This window comes from Helianthus annuus, chromosome 1 (assembly GCF_002127325.2).
Source record: "Helianthus annuus cultivar XRQ/B chromosome 1, HanXRQr2.0-SUNRISE, whole genome shotgun sequence".
Classification (NCBI taxonomy): Eukaryota; Viridiplantae; Streptophyta; class Magnoliopsida; order Asterales; family Asteraceae; genus Helianthus; species Helianthus annuus.
Window position 1 is genome coordinate 56,698,396 of NC_035433.2, and position 22,504 is coordinate 56,720,899.

At 35.2% G+C, this 22,504-nt stretch overlaps 1 protein-coding gene and 1 long non-coding RNA gene across 2 annotated transcripts; one reads left to right on the forward strand and one right to left on the reverse strand.

The window, feature by feature from the left end:
* The first annotated feature begins 1,459 nt into the window (after positions 1–1,459).
* Positions 1,460–9,720, forward strand: LOC110866564 (calmodulin binding protein PICBP). Its single transcript, XM_022115713.2, has 6 exons — positions 1,460–1,862; positions 4,956–5,255; positions 5,469–6,153; positions 6,800–7,281; positions 7,802–8,432; positions 9,390–9,720. The coding sequence occupies exons 1-5, from the start codon at positions 1,773–1,775 to the stop codon at positions 8,393–8,395; spliced, it is 2,151 nt and encodes a 716-aa protein (XP_021971405.1). The 5' UTR covers positions 1,460–1,772; the 3' UTR covers positions 8,396–8,432; positions 9,390–9,720.
* A 12,085-nt stretch (positions 9,721–21,805) lies between these two features.
* On the reverse strand, positions 21,806–22,280 carry LOC110936322. The gene is made up of 2 exons (XR_004872543.1): positions 22,117–22,280; positions 21,806–22,025 (listed from the first exon to the last, which is right to left on the reverse strand). It is a non-coding gene; the product is annotated as an uncharacterized LOC110936322 (long non-coding RNA).
* Between the last annotated feature and the right edge of the window lie 224 nt (positions 22,281–22,504).

The window sequence follows — 22,504 nt, forward strand, 5'->3', positions numbered from 1 at the left end:
GATAGATGATAGAGTCTTGGAGGAGTATGCTTTGTTTTCAATGAAGGTTGGTCCTTTTGAAGATTTAACATGTATTACAAAGATGGATACTGTGGAACCCAAGTCATCGTGGGCTAACTTTGGTGCTCAAACCCCTCTTCTCCAAACTTTAGCTTTTAAATTACTTAGACAACCTAGTTCGTCTTCATGTGCTGAGCGAAATTGGAGCACCTATGCATTTATCTACTCGCTTAGGAGGAACAGATTGACTACAAGTCGTGCTTAAGACTTGGTTTACATCCACAACAATCTTCGGCTTTTGTCTAGGGCCCCTGATGATGGTGTAAATATGTGGGATGTGGGTGGAGATGCTTTTGACTCGATGGAAGATGTAGGATTTTTGGAGTTTGCTGATCTTTCATTAGATGAACCGGAACTTGAAAGCGATTTGCTTGTTAACGTTTGATTAGATTAGGAAGATATGGGATTTTTTTAACTTTACATCAATATATAACTATTTTGGGGTTTTCTGTTACATTATCTTTAATATATATTTATTTTTATATGTTTTTATTCCCGTACCCGTCCCAGTGCATCATAGGCGGCATGTGACCCCTTGTTGTTGAGGAAAATACCTTTGACACGTTCCCATGCCGCATAGGCGTTGGATTCGTTGTCAAGAACTCGAACGAGGTCGTCGGAGAGAGTTCCGTAGATCCATTGAAGGACCACAGCATCGATCTTCATCCAAGTATAATAGTCGGCATGAGTTTCTCAGGGGCTGGCGTACCATCGATGTGGTCAAGGACATCGTACCCTCTGGCATGGAGTTGAAAAAGTTTTACCCAGGACGAGTAAGACACCTTCACTCCTTCAAGAACGCGGACTTTGTGTTGGATGTTAGTGACGGTGTAAACGGGGTGTAAGGCTTGAAGTTTTGGTTCAGATTTGTCACCCATGGCTGGTGATTCAGGTCTGTGAGGAAGAAAGGATGGTTGGCGGCTAGGAATTTTCGAAAAAATTCAAACAGAGGCCGTTGGGAATGATAAACCATGTGAGATAGTAAATATGGATGATCGATTATCAAGCTCCTTAATATAGTACAAGTCAAAGAAATATATTAGGAAAACCTAACAAACAAGTAGCTACAGAATATTACAAAAATAAATACAGATATGTGCAAATAATGAAACCAATAATATCTTTGATATTTTGGTTTAACATTAAATTTTTTAAAGAATTTTGAAGATAAAGCTCTATTCCAACCAGGGGCGGATCTAGGTGTGTTTTTGGGGTTCCTAGGAACCCCTTCGGTTTGGAAAAAAAAATGAAAAAACTTAGTGAAAACCTTATATGATTTGGAAAAAAAAAATAGTGAGAATTAATCAAAAGGAACTCGGTGAAAAAAATGGTTGGATCCGCCACTAAGTCCAACTCACAGTAGTTTATATTTATAAAATTATAAAGAAAAAAACTTTCAGCAGAATATTGTTTTTCTTTGGAAAAAACCATAATTTGTTTTACAAAGTCTCCAAAACCAAAAGTCAATCTAATCTACAGCTCAAAAGTCAACAAGTCCTCGATGTAATCTACAACTCAAAAAGTCAACCGCACGAAATCATTTTGCCAGCATCAAACTTTCAAACGATCATTCTGTCTGAACAAAAAACACCACCAATTGCACATACATAGATCTAACCCCTTTACACATTTCTTCGATTAATCAACTGATTCAAACACATTTTTGTCATAAAGATTGTAAATTTCCAATCCAAAGGATCAGTGACTCATAAATGGAGACTGAATCATCTTTGACTCAAGAAATTGGAGAAAACAAGAATCCCCAATTGGACTGCACTTCGCCTGAATCATTATTGACTCCGGTTAGTAGTTTAAAGCCTTTAGTCCTTTTATTTAGTCGTTGGGTTTACCGGTTTGACTGTTAAAAGTTGGTTTCATTTTGACAGTTTAAGCCAATTCTTTTTTCACGCCTAGTGGTTGAAGACTTGGGTTTTCCAATGGATACTCAAGTTCAGTTCCCACTTATGTCATATTTGGGTGGATATTGAGCAATGATGGTGACAAACCCACCCGGGGGGGGGGGGGGGGGGAGGAAGGGGGGGGGGGTTTCGATCCTGAGCCGCACCCTGGTTTGCATCCGGTTGTTACTTCAGCGAGGCATCTCGTGTGGAGGCAGTACGCCAGTACGGTTTCCGGGAGAACACCATAACCAAGTCTGACCAACCCAGCACGGGCTCGGTTAAGACAACGTAGTCTGGACAGATCTTTGGGTCACTCGAAAAGAAAGTCACCGTTAAAAAAAAGTAATTAGTTTGTAATAAAATTTTAAAGTAATAAAAGTTGTTTATAATTATAATATGTATATGCATGTAACTATAGGTAGAGGATCCTGTAAAAAGTGCTCAAAGTGTGAGAAGTGTGAGAAGTGTATTATAACACTATATATAATACTATATAACACCATATAAACACCGTATAACAATATGTAACACCATATAATACCATATAACACTATGTAACACTATATATCATTATATAACAAATATAACACTATAGGTTGTCTGATAGCATGTCTATGATAGATGTATAGTGTTATATTTATTATACAATGCTATATAGTGTTACATAGTGTTATATGGTATTATATGGTGTTACATATTGTTATACAGTGTTTATATGGTGTTATATAGTATTATATATAGTGTTATACTACACTTCTCACACTTCTCACACTTTAGGCCCTTTTTACACTATCCTTACCCTATAACTATATATTCCAAAGATTAGAAAAGTATATATGAATAAAAAAAAAAAGTTAAACAACTAGTTCAGTTTACACGGTCGATTTCAAGTTTGAAACCAGGCCAAACTGCCAAACCGTAAAATCTGAACCGTTTGGATCTTAAATAGGGTCTACTTGTTTTGGGTTTTAGATGTTTCAATCGGTTTCAACTCTCTATAAAAAGGTTATACACCATAACAGTATTGAGTGGTTGAAGTCTGAGATATCATGTTGAAGTGAATTTTTACAAAAAAAAAAAAAAAAAAAAAAAAAGAAGGAAATAATAAGAAAATAATTTTGAAACTGGGGAAACAGTTGAAATCTGAGCCCAACACTACGGATTTGGGCTAATAGAGACGTTTTATGGGCTAGTTATTGCCCAATTATGCATGTTTCCAATTCCATAAATGTCTCCGTCAAAAATCGGATTTTTTTTCCAAACCGGTTCCAGGTATGGTCAAGAGGTTCAAAACCGGGTATTGCAATAACCGGTTCAGGTATGGTGGTTTTGAAGAGAACGTGAATACATGATCGGTTTTTTCAGTTCCGGGTTTTTTGGGTTTTGATCCGTTCGGGTCAGGTATAACCGGGTTAAAAAAGTGGTACAACCACTTTCCTCTTGAGAAATTGCGCCATAACATCTCTACTCATGGTTCCTATCACAAACAAAGTGATCCATGACCATTAGTTAATCGTTTCATAACATAATGTTTCAATTTTAATTTTCAACTATTCAAGCAATCAAGCCCTAGAATTGTGTAATCACCCCTAAGAATCATCTAAATAACATAATCATCCTATAAATCATCTAAACAACCATACGCAACGTCAAAACACACGATTTTTCATACCTATTTAAGTTTTTTTATTACCCCTTTTTCTCATATAATATCAAGAAAAATCATATAAAAAACATAAAACTTACCGTTTGTCGGTGTCCGGTTGGTTTGGAACGGATTTCGGTCACGTTGATGTTGGATTCCGGCTGATATCAGCTGCTGCAGTGTTGTTGCTGCGTTGGCTGATGAAGATCGCTGGCAGGACAGGAGGCAGAGAGCACGGACAGTCGCACAGAGGGAGGTCGGGAGAGGAATTGAAGGGTTTTTGGGCTTATTTTAAATGTTTTAGTTTTAACTTAGGTAGGTTAATGGGCTAGATTATTAGTGGGCTATTGATAAGTTTATATAATGGGTTTGGTTTGGGTTTAGGTAGTATATAAGTTTATAGACTTTACTAATTTTTTTTTAATATATTCCATAATATTTTTTGCCTAAGGTGTGCGGACGAAAAATTTCAAGGGGTGCGGACGAGAAAATTCAAGGGGTGCGGACGAGATTTTAGTCGGATAATAACACTAAAAAAAAATTTTCCCGGGGGTGCGCCCGCCCACCTTGGCATGGGGGTGGGTCCGCCCCTGGTTTCAATCGGTTTCAACTCTCTATAAAAAGGTTATACACCACCATGGGCGAAGGATAGTGGGGGCGGCCGACCACCCAAACTTTTCGCTCAGTAGTGGAGAGTATGTAGTTTTCGTATAGAAATTTTTGAGTATATACGTTTTCGACCCCCCCCCCCCTTTATAAATTTTTTTTTGGTATGTCGAAAATCTCAAGGTTCACCACCGTAAACCACATTAGTATTGAGATATCATGTTGAAGTGAATTTTTACCAAAAAAACAAAAGGAAATAATAAGAAAATAATTTTAACCCAGTTGAAATCTGAGCCCAACACTACGGATTTGGGCTAATAGAGACGTTTTATGGGCTAGTTCTGGCCCAATTATGCATGTTTCCAAATCCATAAATGTCTCCGTCAAAAATCGGATTTTTTCCAAACCGGTTCCGGGTATGGTCAAGAGGGTCAAAACCGGGTATTGCAATAACCGGTTGGTGGTTTTGAAGAGAACGTGATCGGTTTTTTCAGTTCCGGTTTTTTTGGGTTTTGATCAGTTCGGCTAGGGTATAACCGGGTTGAAGTCAATTTCAAATCATAGGGTATTGAACTAATATATTCCCGACAGGTAGGTTCAGGTATGAAACCGGGTACGAAGGAACTGGGGTTATTTAATACAAGGTTTCGTTTTTTTTTTTCGGGTTTAAGTCCATGTTTTTCAATTTTTCTTTTTTTTTTGCATCTTAGCTTGAAACAAAATCTTTTTGTTTTTTTTAATAGGGAGATAGTGATTCGGAATCCACTTCGGTTTCATCATCCATACAAGGCTCCATATCGAGCGCCACATCATCACTCGATCGACATACCACTAACGTCAAAGAAGAAACCCGACAAAAGAAACCACTAAACAAGTCAACTTCAAAAAAACTCGCCACTTTTAGGAGCTTCGTGGCGTCTAGAAGGCGAAGAACCCAATCAAAACTCAGTCGCTCTTCAATAAAATTGTCAGACGATGGTTCGACCACACCCCCGCAATATTCTTCCATCGAAGCCTCAGATGAATCATCTAACTATATTCAGGTACTCATTATTACGTCCATGTTGAGAACTGCATTAACTGAATAAATTTATTAATAGTAGTCTATCATCTTTTTTTTTTTTTTTTGAACGGCAGTCTATCATCTTGTTAATTGGTCTTTTGACTTTTAATGCTGATGTGACCGAAATAATTCTATAACAAAGTTAACATTTAGACGTTTTATTATTTATTTCCAATTCCAATTATATACGCAGAAGAAACCTATACAAAAGTTCAAAAGAACAAGTAGTCTAAGATCTATCAAGATCTTCAGGAGCAACAACAAGAACAACTCATCAACCGAAGAATCCCATTCGAAACGAGCTACTGTTTCATCAATCCTCAAAGACTCAAACTTCCCCGAACAACTTAAACATCAACCCGGACCATCACAAGCAAAGATTTGTCCATACCAACACTGTTCTCTCCATGGTCATCAACACGAGCCCCCACAAACGCGATTTCCATACCTTAGAAAACGCGCGACGAATGGTCAAAAGATCGTGAAGCCCGAAAGTCAACCCAAGTATAAAAGTTGTGGCAAGAAACGTGAAGTCAAAGGAACAAAGATGGGTTCTAAGGATGACTCTATTGAATTCTATGCTAAAACAAGACCCGGAACAGTTTCTAGCCGTGATCATGGTGATGCTGAGTTTGCTGATATCTTAAAGAAGGATATAAATGGGTTGGATAATCGAGATTTTAGTGATTTAATTGACGAAAATATTGAAGATTCAAGTGGGTCGAAGCGGGTTCTTGAAAAGGAACAATCTTTAGAGAAGACGGATCATATAAGCATGTGGCGGATGATCCAACAACATATGGTGTCTGGTCTTGATGCAGAATCAGGGGATATGATAGTTCAACAAGTAGATGAAGAAGAGAAATTGGAGACTAAAGGTTTGTAATTTTTGTTTCTGATTCATGTTATTTTAGTTTTTAGGTTCGAGTTGGTAAAGAGAGGGCTTTAATATAAAAAAAAATACGCGTGGGGTAGGTCTCTCTCTCCTCGGAGGTGACAAGGCGTTCATAAACTGTCAAAACTGATTGAACTCTTAAACCGAAGAAAGTCAGCTGGTTTGAAATATGTATAGTTTGGTTTTAACGATTTGACGGTTTGAAACTTGAAGTTGGTCTAGTAAAAACCGGCCAGTTCAATTTGTATTTTCCCAAAACCGTAGTTAGTGGTTCAACTCCAAATTTTCGTCAAAACTGGCCTCACTTGACCGAGAACATCTCCTAGAGGTAAGGTTTGCCTCATTTTACCCTCTCCAAACCTTACACTCTAGGTGCTATTTGTTTTTTCAGAGGTAAAACGTCTGCAGTCTGCGGATCACATCTGCCAACATCTGTAGCAAAAGAAATGTCTTCTAAAAAACAAACGTTCTGCAGAGCTAAACGTCTGCACGTGGTCTGCGCGACGCAGACATAAGAGGCCAGAAGAGGTTTTTCTGAAAAAACAAACACCACCTAAGTGAAATTTACTGGTTGCGTTTGTTTTTCGCTTATTTTAGTATGTAAAAGAATCAATGTTTTGTTTTTCCAGCTTTTGATGATGATGCGAATCAAGAAACCGAGATTAGAAAGATGTTTGCGATTAAACTTGTAAGAGATGCAATCGAGAATATTCTTCTTTCGGAAGTTGAAGATGATCAATCGTTTACGAGTGATCAAAAGGAGGAATCTCTTGCACCGGCTGCTAAAGAAAAGCCCGGCTCAAAAACAGGAGCACCTGATAGATGGAGTTACATAAAGAAAGTATTCATTTTGAAGAAATTTATTAAACAACTCGAAAAGGTGAAGAAATTCAACCCGAAAAAGGCTCAGGATCTTCCGCTACCAGTTGAAACTGAAACGGTTTCTCTTCGGCGACAGAGCGCTAGTGGCAAGAAAAACTCCGATGAATGGATGCTCGATTATGCCCTTCAAAAGGTTGTGAGTGAACTCGCTCCAACTCAAAAACGGAAAGTCGCTATGCTCGTTAAGGCTTTCGAAAGCATAGCTCCAGCACAAGAAGAAGAATCACAGGTACGTTTATGACGCATGAGCTCGTGAGTAGTTTTTCGAACTCTAGTTTGGCTTGTTTATTATTATTCATGTCTATATATTTATAGTCATGGTTGTATAACAAGGTCTCCAAGGCCGAGAACTCTCCGAGAAGTCGCTACAAGGTAGGCTGCCGAGGCGACTTTTTTCAACTCCGCCTAATTATTCGGAATCAATAAAAAGCGGTCAATCTCGACCAGAATCGGATCTAGTAGGTCAACTTGGACAGAATTTGACTTAAAAAAATAAGACATAAATTCTATGCCTATCATATTAAAGAATGAATATCATTTTCACGTATTTTGTTATAAATATTAATAAATTTATGTTATTTGACTCATATTTAATTTCTGAAAACTAATTTCTTTAAAATTTATCATGTCCGAGTACTTTCCCTGAGTACTCTCCGCCTAGGCCGAGTACTCTCAACTCCCCAGTCGACCGACTAGGGAGCGTCAAACCACTTTTGCAACCATGTTTATAGTTATATAATTTTCCACAGGAATCTAGATCAAATAGTGAAATTCAAAAGCCCAATAGTTCCTTCATCAATGAAGAATCAAAACCCGAATTAGACCACATCAAAATGTGGCATACAATCTACCAACATGTGATCACAGACATCGCTACAAAGATCGGATCAGACTTCGGTGAAGATTCAACAACCAGTGAAGAACAAAGTCTCGAACAATTCACCCAAACCGACGCCATTAACCTCGTCCAACAATCCGTTAACGAAATCCTCCTACCTGACATACCTTCCGATCAAGAACAAAAGAAAACAGAGGATGGCTCTGTTTCAAAATTACAAAATTGGGGGAAATTGAAGAAATTGATTATGTTAAAACGTTCGATTAAGGCGTTAGAAGGGTTTAGGAAAGTGAAGTTACAAGACCCACAAGAAGAAATGTTGAAATTGGAACAAGAAAGAGTGGATTTGAGGCGGCAAATGATGGATGAACGGAAGAAAGCAGAGCAATGGATGATTGATTATGCGGTTCAACATATCGTCACTAAATTGACACCGTCGCGTAAGAAGAGGGTCTCCATGCTTGTTGAAGCTTTCGAAGCGGTTGTTCCGTTTCCGGAAGTTTGAATCTACAAAACCATTTTCAATATTTCTTGAATTGAAGGTATGATGGATTGTGAATAAGGGATGTTAAAAGGGTTGTGTTTGTGGGTCGGTGGGTTGAGTTTAGAAAGAACCTCGAAATCGGACATGAACCCGAACACAACAAGAGATTGCTATCAGTATACGAGTTTTTATAGGTTCACACAAACCCAGAAATTTATTTTATTTTATGCGTATTAAAACTCTAAATACACAAACTTACAACAAAAATTCCAGATGCATATATAAAGTAGTTGGTGAATTTCTGACATAACCCAAAAACACGACATGAATCTAACATGAATCTAAACGGGGTCATGTCAGTTTTAGGTTGAACCCGCTTAATTAAATGGGTCGGGTTCAGATCAACCCGGTCGGGTTGACATGTGTAACCCATTTATATCATATTATATTTTTTTTACAATATGCTTATCTCATAAATTAAATTATGTATGTATTTTATGCTATAATTATAATTTAAAAGAGAAATTGCCCATAAGATTTTATAATTTAAATGTAATTGTATTATATACATTTGTGTTTTTTGTAGTAATTTTTTATTTTAATATATTAATTTGGGGAAAAAATAAAAAATAATTCGGGTTGAACTGTCCATGTTCAGGTCAACCCGCGAATATTCGGGTTCATATGTAGGACACGATTTTCGGGTTCAGGTCGTCTTGAACCCACCAACCCACGAAACTGACCCGTTTAGCACCCCTAGTAGTTACCTATAAAATTCCATATTCGTATTTAAGTTAGTGACAACTTTTTTTAACAAAAAAGAATAAAATTAAATTGGTTAAACTAGTCAATGTGTGAACTCTTCATGTCAACTCGAACATGACCCATTTAGATAAATGTTTCTCCGGGTTCACTTGAAAAATGACCCAAATCCGTTTAAACTAAACTCAAATCAATGATTTTTGTGTTAGCTTTGTGTGTCTCAGAAATTCAAACCTCTAATTGTAATCCACAGGTAGAGGATGAACTTGCAGTTTGTTTTCAGGTAACCATAAAGTAAAAAAAAAAACATACAAGGTATATAATATTGATTGACACTTATACAGTTGTGGATAGTAGATTCTCGGTTGCACATCTTCTTTTGCGATTTTTTGTGTACAATCTATCACATGTACATATCTTCATTATCATAATAGTGTGCTTGCTGTTTGTATGTAATAAATAGCTACGATCTTATGATCTTGTCCTTTTGTTTGCCAACTTGGCATGAGTGTCAGTGATTCGGTTTGTATTGTTTGTGGCATATGGATAAGACCGATCAATGTATGTTTGGGTGTTTCTATCCTCGCCATTATGCTTCATTTTGCGCGGTTTTGTTGGTTTTAATTTGTGTAATGGTTGTATAAACTGAAACAAGAGAACAAGGCCCATCTTAGATGAGTTATTGGTAAATCTCGTAAGTATTAAGATGTGTGTGACTGATATGTTAGATAGCATGACGCGTTTAGTATGAAGTATAGGCACATCACATAACAATTACAACTATATTTTTATTAAACAATGACTAGTTTGTTTTTCTGGTTATGCTTTCAAAGGTTGTGCTAAACGTACCCATCTTCTATGATTTTTAATGAATATACCCTCTCCCCTTACCAAATCAGTCACATTATCGCTCTAATTTTCTCTTAGAGTTAGAGGGTGCGTTAAACATACAGAGGGTATGTTTAACCTCGCTAGTTTTAATTATCTTTGCTTGACTCATTATAAATTGAATATAGGCAAATTGGAAATAAATAATCTCACCTAAGGGTGAAGGGGGCACCCCCCTAATGAGGTGAGGGGAAACTTTTTGTAACCCAATCATACGTTGCCATGTCATTTCCCCTCTATAACTTCCCTCTTGTCCAAAAACGTACGGGGTGCACCCCTCTTAGGGGAATTGTTTTTTATTCAAAAAAAAAAGTTTTCATTGGTTGAAAAAAAGGGTGGCCCACCTTCTCTCTCCTTCCTTCTTCGGTGTCTCCTCCCCGAAATTGGTCCCCGATTTGGCTCCCCGCCTGGATGGCGGCACCGCCCCGCTCGGCAAAATTGGTCCCCGCACGGGGTCACCGAAGGTGCCCCGCTCCCCCTAACTCAATTTGGCCGATAATAATCCCAAGTCAGTTATTGGCAGATAATAATCCGAACTGGTCAATTTTTTTTGTAAAATAGTCCGTCGTTAAAATAGCTTAACGAAGTTAAGTTTTTTCCGAATTACAAAGCGATGTTTTAGGGCTTTTGATCAGAACGAGGATAGGAGTCGACTGATGTAAAACTTACTTCGAAATACTGCCCAACCCATGAAAACGGTGCTTCAATTCAAGTGTTTAAACTTATTAACAAAAATCAAGCCATTTTGAGCAGAATTTCGAGGTAAGTTTTACATCAATCGACTCGTATCATCGTTCTGATTAAAAGTCCTAAAACATCGGTTTGTAATTCGGAAAAAAACTTAACTCGGTTAAGTTATTTTAGCGGCGGACTATTTTACAAAAAAAATAAAATAAAAATTGATCAGTTAGGATTATTATCGGCTAATAACTGATTTGGAATTATTATCGGCCAAATTGAGTTAGGTAGGATTATTTACTTCCAATTCGGCTTGAATATATGGTGTATAACCATATATGATTAATATATGAGACCAGAAAAAATCAAAATAACTTTTTTTTTGAAAGATATAAAATCAAAATAACTAACCTCACAGTTCATGCTTGTTTTGTTTTCACATTACACATAAACTACCCTTCATGTTTAGTCTAATTATAAAGTCAACCTTCTAGTATGATGACGATGGATCCAAATATCAATGGTTGCTTTTAGAAAATGCCCATTTTCAAAACAAGTTTTCATTGTAATCAATTAATTAATTCTTGAGGGTGCTTATTGTATTTAACCTAAAATAAAGGTCACATTTTATATGATGTGCAAGAAATAGTCAACAAAGTTGTGTTTACTATCTCAAACACGTGAGTTTTGATCTCTATAAATAAACTCATTTTGGATCCAAATTCTTCAAGTTGTTATTCGTATTCCCATTCACTTCCTTTGAAATAGTCTTTCTTGGAGGTGTAATGGCTGGCCTTCAATACAACTTCTTCCCCACCGATTTCTTATATCCTCAATCCGTATCGATCAATAGAGATGCCACGTATCCTCGGACTCTTTCGTTAAACACACCAAAACCCGAGGCCGTGGTCGAAGACTTCGACCAAGAAAAACTCGACTATTAGCATCAAGAAGCAAATCAAGACGCTTAAACTTTCAACAATCAAAAAACAAGTATGAGGAAGTACATCTTCTAACACTTCTTTGATGTTCTAGCTTTTTTTTTTTTTTGTGTGTATTTTATATTGAATGGCCGAGGAGACTTGCAAACTTATACTTAAAAAGAATAATAATCAAGCCGGCATCGATGTGAACATGTTTATATTTGAATTTATGTTCGTTTTTTACTTAATGATTTCATCATACAATTGTAAATCATGTATGTTAAAAAAATAGGGTATGTATATATTATAATTTACAAAAAAAAAAAAACAAAAAAACAAAAATAGGGTAGAGGATCCTGGACAAAGTTCAACTTTTGTGAGAAGTGTTAAATAATTTGGGAATGACAAGTGTCTTTTATCTTAATTAATTCAAAAGGGTATATTAGTAATTTTCCATTCTTATCAATTAATTGATTTACAAGATAACTGCAAAAAAAATGGCGATGCGATTTTTTAGGGATTGATTCGAATTTTGTATTTTTTTGCAAGATCCAATAAGATTTTCATCTACGCATCAGTTGTTAACCTTCTGCGATTCTGGTGTTAGTATGCTTTGATTTTGTGTTTATGTAGTGTTTTATACATTGAATTGTTTAGGGTAAGTTGTTGTTTTAGTGTTTTATCATGAACAGAGTTTTTTTTTTTTTTTTTTTTTTTTTTTTTTTTTTTTGATATTTTGATGTATAGTGTTTTTATCCCCAATCAATGGTGTTAAATTCTATACAGACATCTTAATTTTCCTTTCATAGTGTTTTATCCCCAATCAATAGTGTTATATTCTGTACAGACATCTTAATTTTCTGGTTCGTAGTGTTTTATCCCCAATCAATAGTGTTATATTCTGTACAGACATCTTAATTTTCTGGTTCGTAGTGTTTTATCCCCAATCAATAGTGTTATATTCTGTATAGACATCTTGATTTTCTGGTTCATAGTGTTATATCTTCATATAGTGTTTTATCAAGGGTTAATAGTCAAGGAAATCGGATAATCAATTTTTGAAGGAAAGTTGCTGGTTTTTAGGAGAATGATGGGGGGTTTGGTTGTGTAGGATACGGTTACCATATTTGAAACATTTGAAAAGACACTATTGCCCTTCAATTTTACAAAAGGTCCTTCTAATTAAAACACAATTTACATTTTTATACCCTGTTGATCTCAACCATTAGATCAAATATCCAATGGTTTAAAACACTTCTTACCTTTCTCACATTTTAAACACTTTTTACCATATCCCTACCCACAAAAATAGAATATGAAATACAATTGGATCTTGTCAATATTTTGTTATTTTAATTTTTAAAGGCGTGTCGGACCAGAAGTTGGCCGTGCACCGTGCTACCGATTCATTAGTCAAATCGGTTTAATCAAACAAAATATTTAAAAGAGTTAAAAATATTTTAGTCCCTGTGATTTGGGTTATTTTGCGAGTTTAGTTCAAATGTTCCATTTTTTGTCTGTGGGTCCAAAAAGATTTCACCGTTGCCATTTTAGTCCACTGGGTTAACTTTATTCATTTTTTCTGTTAACGAGAAGGCAATTCGGTCATTTTATATGGCCGAATTGTCCTTCTAGTTAACAGAATTATATATAAAATGACCGAATTGCCCTTATCGTTAAAAAAAATGAATGAAGTTAACCTAGTGCACTAAAGTGGCAACGGTGAAACATTTTTGAACCCACAAATGAAAATGAAACTTTTGTACTAAATTGGCAAAATGGTCAAAACCATGGACTAAAATGGCATTTAACTCTATTTAAAAATATAGAAACTACGTACAAATGCTTACTAGATGAGCTAGTTGTCTAAACATGTCCTAGGTTTAGGAGTCTTGGTCTTAAGTCCTATAGTCAACATAATTAAAGAAATTCATCTTAAAAAACCTATATAATAATCACAATCTAAGTTGTTACCCTAACTTTTAAAGTGCATTAGACTTTGTAGAATATTTCTTGGTTTGAGTCATGTAAGTTTTAAGGATAGTTGGAACCGGGTGGTGGTATTCATCGGTTTAGATTTTAGTTTTCTAGGTTTGAAAAATTGTTAGGTCAAAATCGAAAACGAACCAAATTCAATACCTATAAAACCTAACCAAGGACCAAACATGAATTATTGTCGGTTGGGTTTTAAACCGAAAATCTGATTTTTAACAAGGATGGTGTTCATCAGTTTGATTTCCAAGTTCTTCTGGCTTCTCATGTTGATAGATTTGGTTTCTGTAGTTTTGTAAAAGGCTAAATATATGAATTCGTTTCATTGGTTCAACCGAACTGAATTTATTAACACATAAACCGAACCGATTACCGAATTCGGTTTTGGTTTGAAACCGAATATGTAATTTAGTTCGTATTTTTTTCAATCTAATCAATTTGTAAAATGAATATTAAACATCGCTAATTTATAACACCAATATAAGGGAGACAGAGCGGCTTTAGTAGGAAAGGGGACAAGAGCAAGTAAGCTAAGGTGGAAGTTGATTTGGCAAGGAGCACCATCCCAAAATGAGGCAACAACAAGAAAACCATCCCGGATCAAAGAAAACACACACAAAAGAAGAAAATGTGGCAATGGGATCGCGAGGAGCAGGATGCACCCACTCGATCCACATTAAGAAATCTCTCACCTTCTACAAATTTGTAACCTACTTGATGAGAGTATGCTTGTAAAGGAATGAAGGAACACGAATGGAGCTTGTTCGTATTCGTTTGTTTAACTTTAACCAAACAAACAGACGAACATAAGTACAACACTTAAACGTACGGTTTTTTTGTTCGTGTTTATTTATTAAGAGAATGAACGTATATGTTAAAATTCTAAACGAACGGTTCACGAATAGAAACGAACACAAATAAACATAAACAAACTTAAATGAACGAATACAAAATCATTATACATATGAATTTAAAGTTGGCATGAATAGTAATATTTGGTTTTTTAAATCATATTTAATTCTTTTTCTTCCTAATAATATTCTGTTTTTTTATAATTTTTATAACAATAGTTATATCATAGGCTCTTTTTTTAATTTCTTTTACCACTCTATTATGTATGATATACATTTTTAACCCGTTTAACTTTTTACTAATCTGTCTTTTATTCGATGGCTTGCTTTTGTTGGCTATAAAAACTAAATATGTAGTTGTGTTTGATTTTTATAAATTTTATTGAGAATGAGTTGTGTTCGAAATACAATCATTTTTAGTATCGAAGGGTTGATCAAGTGTTAGTGTCATAACAGTACCGTGATGAACAAAACAAATACCGACAAGATCAATACCGGTATCGGTATGTACTTTAAAATATATATGTCTTTGACCTAAGTAGTTTTTATTTAATTTGATTTTCCTTCGATAACTCGCGTTCATTATCTTTTTTATAAAGCGAAATACACGACTGTGTTTAATATATATTTTTCACTATTCTTGTATAAACTTTATTGAAAAAGGAGTTCTATTTAAGATAGTACCGTGATGAACTACCGATATTCATTTTTAATTTAAAAGGCGTACATACATATCATGACTTTAAACCGAGTGCAAGTCCTATAACAATACCGAATCATTACCACCCCGAATCCCCTGCGTAACGAATCGAACCAATACGGACGACTTTCCGCCGCATCGCGCGGTCAAATCCCGCTAGTTAGGAATTAAAAGAAAATATGAATATCTAAGTTAAGCTCCTAAATACAGTTATCACTACATTAAACATTTCAAAATTAAATAAACTAGTGGGATTCCCCAACGCTTCACGGCGGGAATTCAGTCAGTATCAGTTCGGATCGTTATGGTAACGATACTCACTATAATAATCGAAAGAGGAAACGTTACATCGATCGGAAACAATAAAAACGAATATTGATATTGGTACCAACGTTATTCATATATGTTGTTCATCTGATATCGATTTGGTTTGTTTGCATTCTATGTTTATTTTATTTCAACACTAGGTTATTGCCCCTTGTAATACACGGGGTGAATCATAATTATAATGTGAAATAAAAAAAATATGTTGAGTAATATGCGGACCAAATACGAAATAAATATTGAAGTTTGTATAGCCATTCATAATAATATGATCTGTTATTTGTTTTAAGATTTGTCATAGGAACTTAAAATTTTGTACCACTACTGATATTTATTGTGACATTTTCTTGTTCAAAGGTAACGTGTGATTTTATTACTATAGTTGAGAAAATACTATGTATAGTGTAATACTTTACATGTACAATTGAACCAATGAAACATATATATAAGTGAAAAAAATAAAAATAAAGACATGAGACACTATACGACAACTAAGTAAATCTAAATTTAAAAAAAAAAAGTTATGGCATTCCGAATGTGAAGATACCTTTCACATACCTCTACATCTTAGTTACAATAGGAAAAAAATATGTATGTTAAGAGTTTACCTTGTTTTAAAACACATATATCTAACTTATCTAAAAATACATGATATTTTCTATGTTACATAGATAATATGCATATTACTTATTTGACATGGTAAACTTATCTAAAAAAATGATGTTTTCTATGTGACATAGATAATATGCATAGCATGTAAAGAGTAAAAAAACATACCTAGTATTTAGAATGAAGTGGAGTTTAATTCTAAATATGTGATGTAATATATTGAATAATAAATAATGATTTTTTATATTCTTGGCAAAACTTTAATTATGACAAAAATCTAATTTGATTCTAGAAGGGAAAGTAAAACTTACGAAATTGATTAAATGGTTACTAATTTTTTAGGTTTTTGTTTAATAATTCAAATCAAAATTAAATCCATAAATTATAGATTAGATTTAAAACACATTTTAGACTTTAGATTTACAATCAAAATAAAATTCTAATATAATATAATATTTAAATCTTTTTAATTTAAAATTTATCAATAAATTATTAATGCTCTCGTTGAATGACATTTATCCCAAATCAGGTTATATAGTAAGTATAGATTATTGTGTTAACAATATAGAGATATATCTTAATTTTTAAATTCTGAAATATATTTATTATTATTGTGTTAGCAAATTAGGCACGTGTATATATGATGTTACACCCTAATTCATATTTGACAAAAAGTCGCAGCGAAAACTCATGCCATAAAATTTCTTTCATTATTAACGTCATGACTTACTTGAAAGTACGTTTTAATATGTATCTTTTACAAAAAAAATAAAGCATAAGCCCTGATTACTAATAATACATATTCAGTTATTCCCGTACAATCTAGCTTGTGACTCGCTCTTCGAGCTCTATTCCTCGTGATAACCACCCGTGATTCGTACAACCTGCACTCACCACATACATTCATCACATTAGTATACAATACATAAACAAGACTCAATACATGTACACTTTCCATTCAGCTTTCTCTCTAACTTTAAGCATATCATTAGCGTATCCATTCCCTTGTGAGTCTTCAATAATGTACCTGCGTAAATCTTCGTTTTCCAGGTACATGATTAATATCATTAACACTTAACGTATCCAAAATCATACTTACATATACTCTTGCATACATCCATACCTCAATACATACATGCCTGCACTCATACGTATCTTCATAAATACACTTCTACATATGTACCTACATTCATACGTCTCTACATTCATGCCTACGATCGCACGTACTCCCATACATACACAAATACACATTTGCATACATACGTACATTTCTACGCCTTCACATATATACATACAATCATACGTATCTTCATATATACATAAATACGCTTCTACATACGTACCTACATTCATACGTCTCTACATTCATACATACCCTTCCTACATCGTTACGTACATGCATACACTCGTACATATCTTTATACATACATACATACATACACATCTACATACGTACATACTTTAACGAACACGTACTAGATCACGCGTACCTCTTACATAATCATACATTATGAACATGGGTCTTAGACTTAGCTTTATAGCCCATAAACATCTAAGGAACCATCAAAATCATGTTTGGAAAGTCCACCGTAGTCCACGGATATCAAACCGAAGCCCACGGTACATAAATTAACTTAAATAACAAGATTTCAGCTTTTGGGACTTGGGAAGGCCGTCGCCGACGCCCCTAGGGCCGTCGGCGACGGGCCTTGCATTTACCCGTAGCCCAAAAACCCGTAGACAGGTAATTAACCCGTCAGCACAAAAAATGATTTTCCCTTGCCCGTCGGCGACGGCCCCCTACCCGTCGGCGACGCCCTCTAGTTTTTGCAGTTTTCTGCAGGTTCGTTTCTTCGTCCGTACGCACTAAAACGCGCGTAACTTTTGAATCGTTTACCCGTTTGACCTCCCGTTTCTTCCTACATGCTTGTAAATTCACATTCTATCATATGAACTTAAAATCCCATATCCGGATTAAGGAAATTCTTAACTTACACGCTATCGCCTTATTATTCATTTATGATTTATTCGACCCGTTCATGCCTTCATCCACAAAACTTGTTTGTTTGACCAAGACTTCTTATGAACCTAATAATGTCAACATTGTATATCATACAAGATTAAATTCTCGGATGTCTTGCATCCTCTTGACCCATTTTCGCTCAAGAGCTTATTTTGACCCGTTAAGGGTATTTGCGCATTTTAAGGTCTTTAGCTTACGACAACCATACTTCTCGCTTTCTTGCTTTTTCAAAACATTCATTTAATCAAATAGCTTGTTTGTAATCAACTTTTAAGACCATTTGCTTGTTTTACCCATCAAGGGCGTTTTTGTCAACTTTGCTCTATCCTTAACAACAAAGGACTCCCTTGCATAAGTAACCAATCCTACTACTTAGCTACAGTTCTTAATCACACATACCTCGCTCGGATCAAAACTAAGATCCATTTAATACTTCATCGGTCTCATACAATTCTTTCCTACTTGACCTCGATCATCATACTTAATTAAATTGCACATAACTTTACATAAACAACTAAGAAGTGATTACAAAAATCACTTACCTCGTGCGTCCATGTTCATACTCGTTTCCTCGCCACTTTTGACCCGTTAGCCTTCCGTGCTTGATTCCGTCTCGACATGATTCCTATACTTCCATGTCATCGAAATCACATTCTTATTAGCATACATAATTGTGCATGTTAACGATCATATCGATCGCATAATTCCTATTTGACTTTCATTAGTTACTTCTAGCAAGCATAATACATGTGACCAAATTCATATCATTTCAAACTCATGTAAACCATCATGTCATCGCATTAAACACACATTCATCAAACACGCTCCATATAACTTACCTTAATCTTACAATTATGACAACTTGTCTAACCATCCTTCTTATACACGGTTGACTTTTAGAAGTCAACGGTTCATTTAGTTTAACTTTTGACCTATCATTATATACCCGCAACATCATAATCGACTATACGGACGACAATACATGCATTGTATCATACGATTGGGGTGCGTACCATCTTTTAAGCATAACGTACAACTAATTTATGCACAATCTTCTAAATTCATACATAGTTCATCAAATCCTTCTACTAATCAACATGTGGTATTTAAAATTAAACATCATACATATTATCATCACATTTTGTTCACTTCATCTAACAACAATTCACCATTTCTTATCCAATTTCTTTAAACACTCACACACATGTATGATTCCTAACATTGTTAATATAAGCAAATCATCAATTTACATTACATCATCTAAAACCCACTTCATAACTACTTATTAATCACTTACAAGTGATCTATTCTTAAGTTCTTCATAATTTCATCATACTTTTGATATGTGTACTACCTTGTAAGCATAGTGTACAACTAGTTCATGCATATCCTTCTAATTTCACACATAATTCATCAATTTCTTCATTCTAATCAACATGAATCATACATGCATAAACATCAAACATACTAGTATCACATTTCTTTCAATTCCCCTCATAAGAATCCATCTTACAAATCAAAATACATCAATTTTAAGTAAGAATTTAGACATAGATGATTTACCCATGTCATCATCTTCATCATAACAAACGGGTTTCACCCTTAAACATCAAATTAACCTAAACCATGCATAATCCATGTTCCAAATGATGAATCTAACACATACTCATGCTCAGTTTTATACCAATTCATGATCTACAACGTAACCCACTTCGTGGGTAATCATCAAATCTAGAATCTAAGACATACCTTATGATCCCCTAGTGTAGGTGATCACAAATTCGCGTTCGGTTCTGAATTTGAGCTTCATTTATCCTTCCAATTTGATGAAAAGGATGAAGCTAGGGTTCTTGGCTCCATGGGAGCTTCCTGCTCATTCTCGAACACACGATATGTGTGTTTGTGTGTGAGAGTTTTGTTATTTAGTAACTTAACTTTCATCTTGTTCCATTTGGCCCCTCATCTTTGTCACTTAACATAAATTGCACTATTTTGGTCATTTAAGACTTTTAACCACACACTTAACTAGGTTAATTAGCCTAGTTAGTTATTTCATACTAAGTTATATAGGAACATACGACAAGTATAAACATTCGGGTTTTGGGGTGTTACAAGTCTACCCCCCTTAAATAAGGTTTCGTCCCCGAAACCTTTCTCATTTCCTCTTACACACACACACATTTATGTTTGACTTAATAGTCACATCAAGAGTTCTAACATAATCATCAACAATTTAGCAGTTAGCATATTTCATTCGAACATTCATTATACTAGATGATTATTCATCTACAATCCTTTTACAACTTCTTATGTACATGCTATTACACATTCCATGTTTCATTCCTTAAGGTTACTTATTTCGCCTATCTTTGTAGTTTGACCTCTTAAGGTAAACTGACTTTTCTTACTTATCATAGATGCATTGGGGTACACATTCGTACTTCCTTCCATTCATGCTTACTTATAAAGGCATTCATTACATCCTTTTTATGTTTTAAATCCGTCCCACGGATTTAAATGTAACATCCATACCCTTCATTCCTTCTATGTTTGAATCCATCTAGCGGTTTCAAACATATCATTCGTACCTTTTCTTCCTTACATGTGTTTAACAAAAACTTAAAGTTTTACCTACCTTCAGTAACAAGATTTTAAAGTTAGTCATCTCAGTTGTCGAATCATAATCACTTCATTTTAGTTCCATCCATATATGAGCTTTCTTCTTTCTTACACATTCGACTACCCAAGTAATTGGGTTCGGCATAAACACTCTCAATGAGAGTTAAGCATACACATTCGACTACCCAAGTAATTGGGTTTGGCATAAACACTCTCAATGAGAGTTAAGCATACACATTCGACTACCCAAGTAATTGGGTTTTTCGCTTTTAACATAAATTCTTCTTTCTATCCGTATAACGGATTAAGCTTCTAGCATTCATTAGAGCATTCAAAGTCACCCGTTCAAAACGGATGGTAGCTTATTCTTGCTCGACTTGTTCGCTAGAACCGGTCGGCTCGCATAGCTTATCATAACCTTCGTTAGCATAACCAAATCCGCAATGGGTTTGCTATTTCGCATTCGCTACAACATAGTGCCCACCTGCTACCCAGTTCTACCGGACATACCTGCAATAATTGCCACGGTCTCACAAACGTCATATGCTTCTTGCGTACTGGCCAGGTGCGCAATCCCCACACTAGTTTCGTGCCTTCGTGTAATCATCGCCTTATGCCCGAGAGATGGGTTTCAGTTTCGTGCATATTTCTAAAACTTCCCCAAGACCACATCATTGTCTTTCGTTTAATAATTACTCTCCCAAGGAGACCCCTTCCTTTTTCTTTTGACATCGGTAATCATACATATTAGTATTGTGTACCTGGGGTTAATTTGCCTATTTGCACCTTCGCCCGCCTTGGCGTTCATCCTATTCTGCATTCACGGATCACCCTCTTCAAACTCTTAAGCTTACCTTGCACATAACATACTATTAGTTTCCTTCAAATACATAATCTAATACGTACTTACATTCGCTTTTGCATTTAGGCCTCGATCGAGTCTTGGATTGTACGGGTTCTTGGTCACGAGAGCACACCGGTTTGAGTTCAAGTATTTACCTCCTTTTACTTGATTCTCTCAAACCAGGGCGCTGATACCAACTTGTTACACCCTAATTCATATTTGACAAAAAGTCGCAGCGGAAACTCATGCCATAAAATTTCTTTCATTATTAACGTCACGACTTACTTGAAAGTACGTTTTAATATGTATCTTTTACAAAAAAATAAAGCATAAGCCCTGATTACTAATAATACATATTCAGTTATTCCCGTACAATCTAGCTTGTGACTCGCTCTTCGAGCTCTATTCCTCGTGATAACCACCCGTGATTCGTACAACCTGCACTCACCACATACATTCATCACATTAGTATACAATACATAAACAAGACTCAATACATGTACACTTTCCATTCAGCTTTCTCTCTAACTTTAAGCATATCATTAGCGTATCCATTCCCTTGTGAGTCTTCAATAATGTACCTGCGTAAATCTTCGTTTTCCAGGTACATGATTAATATCATTAACACTTAACGTATCCAAAATCATACTTACATATACTCTTGCATACATCCATACCTCAATACATACATGCCTGCACTCATACGTATCTTCATAAATACACTTCTACATATGTACCTACATTCATACGTCTCTACATTCATGCCTACGATCGCACGTACTCCCATACATACACAAATACACATTTGCATACATACGTACATTTCTACGCCTTCACATATATACATACTATCATACGTATCTTCATATATACATAAATACGCTTCTACATACGTACCTACATTCATACGTCTCTAC

Bases quoted from the DNA above. Each gene is read 5' to 3' on its own strand.
- LOC110866564 (XM_022115713.2), top strand. From the start codon at position 1,773: ATGGAGACTGAATCATCTTTGACTCAAGAAATTGGAGAAAACAAGAAT. The intron at 6,154-6,799 runs GTTTGTAATTTT...TTGTTTTTCCAG, and splicing joins AGAGAAATTGGAGACTAAAG to CTTTTGATGATGATGCGAAT. The intron at 7,282-7,801 runs GTACGTTTATGA...AATTTTCCACAG, and splicing joins CACAAGAAGAAGAATCACAG to GAATCTAGATCAAATAGTGA.